This window comes from Aptenodytes forsteri, unplaced genomic scaffold, assembly GCF_000699145.1.
Source record: "Aptenodytes forsteri isolate BGI_AS27 unplaced genomic scaffold, ASM69914v1 Scaffold391, whole genome shotgun sequence".
NCBI classification, from domain to species: Eukaryota; Metazoa; Chordata; class Aves; order Sphenisciformes; family Spheniscidae; genus Aptenodytes; species Aptenodytes forsteri.
The window spans coordinates 723551-733342 of NW_008795920.1; the positions used below are offsets into that span (position 1 = coordinate 723551).

Consider the following 9792-nt stretch of genomic DNA (forward strand, 5'->3'; position numbering starts at 1 on the left):
CATGTTTTTCCTGGGGGGAAGCGGGGAGCTGGGCAGCCTCATTGTTCTCTTTGTTAGCCAGAGCCATGCTGTGATGAGCGCGGTGACATCATGCTCTGCGCTTCCCATTGGCCTGCGCTGCCTCCCAGCCGGCCCCGCTTCCCGGCCTCCCAACTTTCCGCGCACCCCTCGCCGGTCCTACCGCCCCGGCCGTGGGGTCCCACCAGGCTGCGGAGCCCAGCCAGGGCAGCCGAGCGGCGTGGCAAAGCCCGCTACGTCGCCAGAGGAGAGGAGCGTGGCGCTGCGCCCTGCTTGGGAGGATCCTCCTTCTCCCCGGGCTGGATGGGGACCTGGATTTGGTGGCCTCCCCGACGGGCTCGGCAGACCCCTGGGGTCTGGCAACTTGAAAGCAAACCTGTAACGGGGTCTGGCCTCCAGTGGGAAACGCGTTGGCTCTGCGAGTTCGAGGGGGTTGGAGGAACGGCTGCTTTCAGGCAGGCGAGCTGTCGGTTGGCACCCTTTCTCGCAGTGGCTGGGGTTGGGTGTTTCGGCTGCGGTGAGGCCCCAGTGCTACGCCTCCAGCACCCCGACAAGTTAAATGTGCAGCCGGGTACCTGCCCCAAACACCTCGTGCAGAGTGGGTGCTCGCTAAGCTCCACGGGCTCGTGGGGCTCCTGGAAAAGAGCTGCAAAAGAAATTATTATACTAGCTTGAGGAGGGGTGCTGGGGGGGGCACCGTGTCCTGCCAGTAGGCTCGTGGGACCTGGGGCCAGTGATGGGCTGGAGCTACCTGCTGCTGCCCCAGCCTGCGGGCAGGAACAGCTCTCCCCGGGGGTTTTCCCCCATGTGTTTCCTGCACCTCTCCTGGTCTCAGCTTTTCTGCAGCTCCCGGCCTGTTCGGACAGTGTGCTGTGGCCCCGTTGTGCTGGGGTTTTGGCGTGAAGGGGGGCTTGGCATTTGGCACCCCCGGTTCTCGCTGGCGGGGAGTGCGATTGGGCAGCATCCGAGGGGACGGGGCTGTCAGCAGAGTGTCTTTGTGCTCTGGCTGCTCGCCGGTGCTGCCGGCAGCTGTTTTAAATCAGGGATATGTGAGGCCGGTGCAGCCCGAGCAGGGGCAATACCGAGGTCATTCACAGCTGCCCACCTCTCCAGGTCTACACACCGAGCTCGAAAACGAGCAGAACCCTTCTCGCTCGCCTCATCCTCCTGCACCCATGCAAGGTCCCGGGTCCTTCTGGTCCCGAGGTCTCCCCGTGCGAGTCTTCGGTAGCCCTGTGGTAGCGGGGCTCTGGCTGCACGGCAGCATAGAGCCGAGCCTTGGGGTGCTTTGTCGGGCCTGGCATCGTTCCGGTGGAGAGATGTGCTGCTGGTGACGCTGCGGGGCTGGGTTGGGCTCCTTCAGACCGTGTCCCCGTTGCTCTTGTCTTTCCTGCGCTACCCAGCCTGGCCATGACCTGGGGAGCGGGCGCTTGTGGTGCCACCGCACTCAGAACATAGGAAGACATGGATATCGGGTGCCCTGGAAGGGTCTTGAGTTGGGGCAAGGCTGGGTTTCTCTCCCCATACACCGTGTGCTGAGGAGCAGCTCTCGGGGTGCTTTGGGACCGGTCCTGCTGTCCCCAGGGCCTGGCAGCCCCTCGCTGCCACGGGGGTGAGTAGGGACGTGGCTGGGAGGTCCCGGCAGCCGGGGCAGCGCTTTGCCCATCAGACCAATGCACGGCTGTCCTATGCGGGCTGAGGTGGGACAGAGGCTGTCGGATGTGATTTCTCCTACTTCTCCTTTTTCTTCAATTTCTCTCCTCCAGATCCACTAATTTAACCCTTTCCAGAAGGGAGCAGCAGCAGCTCAGCAGGTAAATCTTTGTTGTGTAAAGCAAATCTGTGCTTTCTTGACTGAGCTGGAGAGGTGGTTGCCATGACCCCTCGTCCGGATCGGCATCGGTGATGGTGCGGAGCAGCATCTGCCAGCTGGGATCTGTGGCTTTTCTCCTCCCTGCCTACACAGCTACCGAAAGGCAGCATGGCCTGGTGGGATTATGTGGCCGTGCCTTTGCGTGCAAGCCCGTTCATGACTCCTGCCGTGGGAGGGACCGTCTCCAAAAAGTGCTGTGGGCATTGATTGCAGCGGTGTGGGCTCATCTTGCTAACCAGCAAAAAGAGCGATGGTGATAATGGAAATCACTGGGGAAAAGGGAGATGGGGAGCGTGGGGTGGGCTGGACGTTAGAGTTGCCCTGGCTCTTGCACGTCGGCACCGTGCCAGCATTGCTCCCTGGCGTCCCAGCCTTGGAGGTGTGTTTCCAGCAGCTTCTGCCCCAACAAGGCCAAGAAGGTGATGGGCGGCCAGGGCAGCCGAGAGCCCTGGGCTCTACTCTCTCCTCCTATGCCACGTGCCTCTTGTGGGATGGAGCCAGCCACGGCTCCTCTCTCAGGCTCCGCTTCCCCATCTGCGACGCGCAGGGACTGTTCGCAGCTTTGCAAAGGATTTGGGAAAGTTGCCGTTTATAGAAGACGCTGGGATGCTTGAAGGGGAGATCCAGGGAAGAATGAAATACGGCGGCTCTCCTCCCTGCCAGAGCGCGGCGGGCGTTTCGGCACTTGGAGGATGCACAGGGAGACCACAGGCCCCGGTTTCTGGGCCAGCCCGAGCATCTGTAAACTTGCAGTGGATTGCTGGGGCTGCGATGAATCCTCTCATATTTCTGAGCCCTGGGCTGCTGTCCTCTGCCCATCATGCCATGTCCTTTGAGGCTGGCCTGGCTGCCTCCTCCCACCTCTGGGTCGTAGCAGAGCCAGAAACTCCTGAAGTCGGTCGCACAGATTGATCTGATCACTGAAGTATCTGCCTGTGCATCTTGGCTCTGGCACTGCCTTCCTCCTCTCTGGCCTGAGGCAAGGAGCCCAGCCTCCCTGCCTCGCTTTTCCCAGTGTCTGGAGAAGAAACAAAGGTGTGATGTGCCTGCCTCCCGCAGCGTGGTTGCAAGGATGAATTAATTAGTGTTTGCAGAGAGGTGGGAAGAAGCACTTAGCAAGAGGGGAGATGAGATGAGATGGAGGTGCAGCGTGTTCTCCTCCACGTCTGGCCCTGGTCCTGGCGCATCCTACGCCATTTGCCTGTAATGAAGGGGACCGGGAGTGCCGTAACGCCGGATATGAGGCCAGGAGATGCTGCAGAGCTGGGGAAGGGGAAGGGCAACGTCTTTCTGCAGCGGGTAGCACGCTCCAGAGGGCTGGGTGCAAGGCGTCAGCCGGCTCCCGAGCTGCAGAGGCTGTGATGAACCTAGTCTTCCTGGTTGATGCCATCAAAGGTTCCTCCAGAAAAGCTGTTTGCTCTTTCTTGGGTTTTCATAGGTCGGAGCTGGGCACTGCAAGCACAAAGCTCCTTGGACAAACAGAGACATGGTCTGGCCAAGGGGATCGGCTGGCTTTGTCCTCCTTACATGGAGGACACCTTACGTCAAAGCAGGTGCTGGCCGGGCCATGCTGGGAATCAGCAAGTGGATGAGCTGCGTCGGGTCTCTTCTCTCTTGCCTGCGTAACAGCAGGAGCGCAGAGGATGGCGAGGCACTTCCCAGCCCGCTGCCCCAGCCTGCGCTGTACTGGTTTTCATGGGCTCTTGCGATAGTCGCAGCCCTGATCCGACTGGGGCTCCTGGCAGAGGGCGAAGTCCCTCTGGTGATGCTAAGAGAGGACGTTCAGGGAGAGCAGCCGCCTTTCCTGGGGTGCCACCTCCATCACCGCATCATCCTGGGGAGAATCCCCTGGGATTCTGTTTCTTGTCCAAAACTAGTGATTTCTCAGCCCAAGGGCAGGTGGGACGGGTCCAGCCAGGGCGCTGTGGCTCTGCGGGGCAGCTTTGCAGAGTGGAGCGTGCCAGGAGCCGCGCAGGGTGGGCAGAGAGCGGCTCGGAGCTGGCGACAGTGGGAGGCAGAGAAGGGTGTGGAGTCTGGAGATGGGAGGGTTTGAGAGGAGCGTCCAGCTCGCACCCCTCCATCGGTGCCATCTCTGCAGGCAGAGCTGGGTGGTGGCACGAGGGGCTGTGACTCGGTGGGGTTGTGTGTGCTTGAGACGCCCGGAATGAGGGTGCTTGCTTGCAGCTGAGCATGGCCACGGGTTGTCATGACTGGTTTGGGCTCAGAGGGACTCGGAGCTCCACCAAAGAGCTGTAATGTGGCAACTGAGCCATTCCTGGGCTTTGGTGAAACCCAGGCTCTGGTGTGGGGAAGGGGTCTGTTGGGGCTGCAGCACCCCTAGGTCTGCCCCCTCCCGGTTTTGGGGGTGTTTTCTTTTGGATCTGAAAATGCTTTTAAAGCCACCTTGTTTATAGACTTGTAGCAAAGTCTGGCACCTTGTTTTCCTCCTCCCTCGTCATTAATGCTGGACGCCGGCCCTTGGCAAGGTAAGACACGGGAATGCCAACCGCTGCCGCTTGGTTGAGGTAAGGCGGTTGATCTGGCCATGCCAGGGCGAGGGCACGCCTGCAGTGGGGCTCGCCGACAATGCTGGGCGGCCCCTGGTCCTCTCCACAGCCCCCATCCGGCACGGCCCTGTTCTGGCGGGGTTGTGCTGCGCCGACTTCAGAGGGATGCAGCCATCCAGGATGGCATTTTCACAGCGTGCTTGGCTGGGGGCTTGTGGAGACTCATCTGAAATACCTCATACTGGTGCGGATCATTCCCCCAGTTGCAGGTTGCTGGTTAAACCACCTGTGTCGTGCGGTTCAAGTACGTCTGGCTCTCAGGGGGGCTTTGGGGGGCTTGGCCGTAGGGTGTCGGCATCTCCCCGAGTGTGGGCAGGAGCAGCCTCGGCTCAGCCACCTCTCTGGGGCGCAGATGTGATGGAGGACAGGGGTTGTACTGCTGTGAGGTTGTGTCTCTTCACCAGTTTCTGGTGGTGCAGACCCGTAGCTCGCTGTGCCGCGTGGGTTTAAATGCTTTACTGAATCCCAGCCCAGGGAAGCTGCCCATCCTTCCTGGTCGGGGCTTTTAGGACCTGCTGCCTGGGAGTCCCCGTGGCTGAGGGGTGGCTTAGGAGGAGTTTGGGACTGGGGGCAGCAGCAGGACAGGTTGGTCCCTGGGTGGGGCCATGGTGCTGTCCCGGCTCTGCTCCCACCATGTCCTCAATGCACCCGTCCGGGAGCACTCACCGATGTGTTGCGATGACAGAGGCTCCTTGCGCTGAGCGGTGCAAGCGCAGTTCCTGGTGCAGATGCCAGCACGTGGCCTCGGGCAAGCAGCTTCCCCGGCTGATGCCTCCTTTTCTGCAGTGTTTCCCTGTGCGGCTCTGCGGGAGGGCAGGGAGGTGAAGCAGCACCCCCGCTGCCCCAGACCTGCTGTCGTCCTCTTTTACGCCACGATTGGAAAAACCAGCTCCGACCCGTGGTGCATTTTGCTGTGCCACGGGTAGCCCCGGCGCGGGCACCGGTGGCCCTGGCAGCATCCGGCAGCCACAGTTCGTGTGCGTTGTTCCTGCCCTGCTTGTTTGAGGAGGGTGGAGCTGGCCAAGCCAGGCACCCCTTTAATTTTTAACCCAGGTTTCTGGCTTTGCCCCTAGGAAGGGCTTGCAAAGAGCAGCTGGATAAACTCTTCCTCCATTTTGCGCTGCCGTAGCATCAGTTCAGTCCCACTGGTGCAGCTGGCGTGGTGGAGCGGGGCAAGGAAGAGCCTTGCTGTGCCGTGTCCCCCGTGGGACATGGCTCCCGAGCAGCTTCTGTTTGCAGCTCCTGGCAGCTGCCGATACCTTTGGATCTTGAAATTGCCACTTCCTGCTGTGAAGGGCTAATTTTAGACCTTGGGTGTGAGGCTGGCGTCTGCGGGAGGCACCGGCAGAGCCCCGCTGTGGCTTCCAGCCTGGCTGCCCTTGTCCGCTGCCACTGTGCTCGTCCCCAGTTTGCCAAGCAGCAGAGCAGGGGGAGAGCTTATAGCAGGTACCAGAATAAATCAGGGAGGGAAACATGGGAGTCGCAGGCACCTCGCTCTGGACAGCCTCGCAGAAGCTGGCACGTGCTTAAAAAAACTTCAGCTTTGATGGTTGCTGGTTCTGCCCTGCCCCAGTGACCGGGCCGTTGCTTTCCCCACCATATGCCACCATATGCCCCCAGCCATAAATATACCTTCCAGTTGTTGTTCTAAATTAGGAAAAGCCTGGACAAACCCTTCTCCACCCACATTCCTCCTCCGCGTGTCCCCGCAGCCGCTCAGCGGCTTCCCCGGCTCCAGGGAACGGGGCAGCTCTGTGCCATCCCCAGCCCTGCCTCTGCCTGGCCAAGCCCAGCCAGTTGCACGAAGGGTTGAATTTGGGCTCATCCCGCTGCCCCAATCCCTGGGGCAATGAAAGGCAGGAGGAACACTTTTTTGATTGCAACAAGTGCTTGGAGGTGGCATTCAAATGCTTTCAGCCCGGCTTGTATGAAATCCAGAGGGTTCCCCCCCTTCGAAGGGAGATCTCAGCAGGTCTCCTGCCTCCCCAGCACTATCTGGATGCTTATCTGCCTGCTCCCCTCCCAGATTCCCCTCCAACCTGCCTGTCGCCATCCTGGGACTTTGCAGGCAGCAGGTAGGGCATGCGTGGAGCTGCCAGCACCCCGAGGCAGCCTGGAGCTGGGCAGGGGCTGTGCTGGCTGGTGTAAGCCGCTTTCGAGGATTTTTGGAGGAAGTGTCCGGAGAGGACGGTGTCATCACCTGTTGGCTCCCTGGATGTCGCTATCAGAGGGGTTAGTGCTGCCGAAAAGCTGGGCTGTGACACCCAGGACAGCTGCTGCTCACTTATTTTGAGTTTTTTACTTCTTGTTATTCGTGATGCTTAATGCCCTGGTAAATGCACCGCGCTCGGGTCTCCAGGAATAGCACGGCCCCCGTTAGGGCTCTGCTCTCCAGCTGCTAGTGAGCGCAGGTTGATTTGCTTGGTTGGGACAGACCTGCCTGAACATTCTGCGCTGCCCCAGACCTGGCTGAGTCCCTTCAACCTTCCGGGGCTCTTCCTTCTCCAGCCTTGCAGCTGGAAGAGCAGCCCTGCCCTTCCTCAGGGAGCGTCTGGGAAGAGGAGGAGTGCCCCGAGTGAGCCGCTTGCGGAGGAGCCAGCTGGGTGCTTGCGGCTGTCTTGGCCGTGTCCGCGAGGAGTCAAGCTCTCCCTGCCGGCGTGCGGCTATTTATCAACGTGGATCTGCAGCAGCGGTGTTTGCAGTGGACAGGGACAGTCTCGGGGCTCTGATCGGATAGCCTCCATCCCTGCGGGCTCCCGGCTTTGCTTTGGGTGCCCTGCAAAGCTCAGGGGGTGCATGGGAGGTGCGAGACAGGGGATCACTTGTCCTTGTGTGCCGGGAGCGGAGGGCAGCCAGCCGGGCTGAGCTCCCGGTGCGGTGCGCCTGGCTCATGTAAATTTAATTAAGTGCATGCACTGGAGCGCAGGCAAAGTGGATGCAATTAGCAGAGCTGGGGTTGCGGCCGGAGGCAGTGCCTCAGCGAGAGCAGCGGTGACTAGTCCTGGAGGAGAGCAGGAGCCTTTTGCTGGACAGGCTGCAGCGCCTTGCAGCTCCAGCTGCAGGGACTCGCAGCCAGAGCCCAGCTCGCCCACGGGAGGAACTTACCCAGGGTTGTGCGAGGCAAAGGCAGAGCTTCAGCAAAGCCCCGGTCTCCTGCGTCCCAGCCTGGGCTCTGCCTGCTGAATCATGTTCCTCGTGCGGGGGAAGCAGGTCTTTCCAGAACGGGGAGAGCCGGTGCCCCGTGAGCACCCCTGCCCCAGCCGGTGAGGGCGCAGCCTCTCTGCCCTGGGGTCTCCTCCCTCGGGGCAGGGAGAGGGAGGCGGGGTGTGCCTGTGCCACTCGGCCGTGGGGAGCCCTGGCTCCCTCGTCCCTCCGGGGCCATCGCTGCTGCTGTTGGGGTGCAGCCAGGGCTGTTTCTCGGGTTTAGCTGCCGGCTGAGAGGTGTCGACAAACCTGCAGGATCCAAACAAGCCTTTTCCTTCCCTTCCATCTTCAGTGTCTTTTTTTCCCTTGCACCTCCTTAAACACCTTTCGAGTAAACCTGGATTCCCATCCCCTCAACGGCCCAGAAAGTGCCCCACGGCTGCCTGCCCCGGCTCCTCTCTGCCCATGTGTTGTCCCAGCCCTCGGGAGCTGGGCTGCAGGCTGCAACCTGCGGGTCCTTGATCCCCACTGTGGTGCGGAGGAGGTGGTGGCAGAGGGTAAGGCCGGTGCCAGGAGCCTGGCGTGTCTCGGACAAGCCGGTGCAGCCCCCCAGCACCAAGCTGTGAGCCCCTGGCTGCCTTTGAGGCGGGAGGGACCCCTCTCTCCAAGAGTGTCTGTGCTGCAGGTGCAGAACCAAAGGGACCTGCTGGTCCTGCATCTCCCCGTCCTGGGTGAGCAGGGGGTCCCCACGAGGTCTCAGCTTTGACATGTCATTTTTTTTTCCCCCCCTTCTCCTTGCTCTGCAGGCTGCAAAATCAAAGCCCTACGCGCCAAGACCAACACGTACATCAAGACGCCGGTCAGGGGCGAGGAGCCCGTTTTCATCGTGACTGGGAGGAAGGAGGACGTGGAGATGGCGAAAAGGGAGATCCTCTCGGCCGCTGAGCACTTCTCCATGATCCGAGCGACGCGCAACAAAGTGAACGGGCTGACGGGAGCGATGCAGGGGCCCCCCAACCTGCCGGGACAGACCACCATCCAGGTGAGGGTCCCGTACCGTGTGGTGGGGCTGGTGGTGGGGCCCAAGGGAGCCACCATCAAGCGGATCCAGCAGCAGACGCACACCTACATTGTGACGCCCAGCAGGGACAAGGAGCCTGTCTTCGAGGTGACAGGCATGCCCGAGAACGTGGACCGGGCTAGGGAGGAGATTGAGGCGCACATCACCATGAGGACAGGCTCCTTCATCGACGTTAATGCCGACAACGACTTCCACTCCAACGGCACTGATGTCTGCCTCGACCTGCAGGGCAGCACGGCCAGCCTGTGGGCCAAAGCCCCCCACCCTGCCCGCCGCCCCTCGGCCGCCCTCCGCAACGACAGCCTCGGCTCCCTAGGCAGCGCCTCCACTGAGTCCTACTACAGCGGGCGGGTGGCGGACGCCAGCCCCACCAGCCCCTACAGCACCAGCAGCGGCTTCACCTTCAGCGAGCCCCCGGCCCCTCTGGGCTCGGAGGAGTGCGACTTCGGCTTCGACTTCTTGGCCCTCGACCTCACGACACCCACCACCATCTGGTCACCCTTCGAGCGCTCAGGCAACCCCTTGCAAGCCTTTAGCAGCTGCTCCTCCATCAACGGCTCGCAGAGACGCAACAGCGGCACGGCCACGCCGCGCCACTCGCCCACCCTCCCCGAGAGCGGCGGCGTGGCCCTGGACCACCCCTTAGCGCGCCGCATCCAGAGCGACCCCGTCAGCACCTTGTCCTGGCTGCCCACCCAAGGCTCGCTGTCCTCCTTCTCCAACAGTACCGGCTACTCCTCCTCCTCCTCCCTGCCCGGCAGCATCTCCGCCGCCTCGGGCTCGCCCACCGACTCCAGCAGCTCCGACGGGCACCGCAAGAGCTCCCGCGAGTGCATGGTGTGCTTTGAGAGCGAGGTGATCGCCGCCTTGGTACCCTGCGGCCACAACCTCTTCTGCATGGAGTGTGCCATGCGCATCTGCGGCAAAGCCGAGCCCGAGTGTCCTGCTTGCCACACTCCTGCCACGCAAGCCATCCACATCTTCTCCTAGCCGGGTCCAGCTCGCCAGGGCAGCCAGCCCTCCCCTCCACCCCAACACAGCTTTTTAAGGACTTTAAACTGTTTAAATCAATCTTTTTATTTAATAACGGATCCGATGGGCGCACGGGG

The 9792-nt window shown here is 61.6% G+C and overlaps 1 protein-coding gene across 1 annotated transcript; it reads left to right on the forward strand.

Moving 5' to 3' along the window:
- The first annotated feature begins 7644 nt into the window (after positions 1-7644).
- Positions 7645-9692, forward strand: MEX3D (mex-3 RNA binding family member D). Its single transcript, XM_009284888.2, has 3 exons — positions 7645-7699; positions 8082-8159; positions 8409-9692. Exons 1-3 carry the CDS (start codon positions 7645-7647, stop codon positions 9671-9673), a joined length of 1398 nt encoding a protein of 465 aa, XP_009283163.1. The 3' UTR covers positions 9674-9692.
- The last annotated feature ends 100 nt before the right edge of the window (positions 9693-9792 follow it).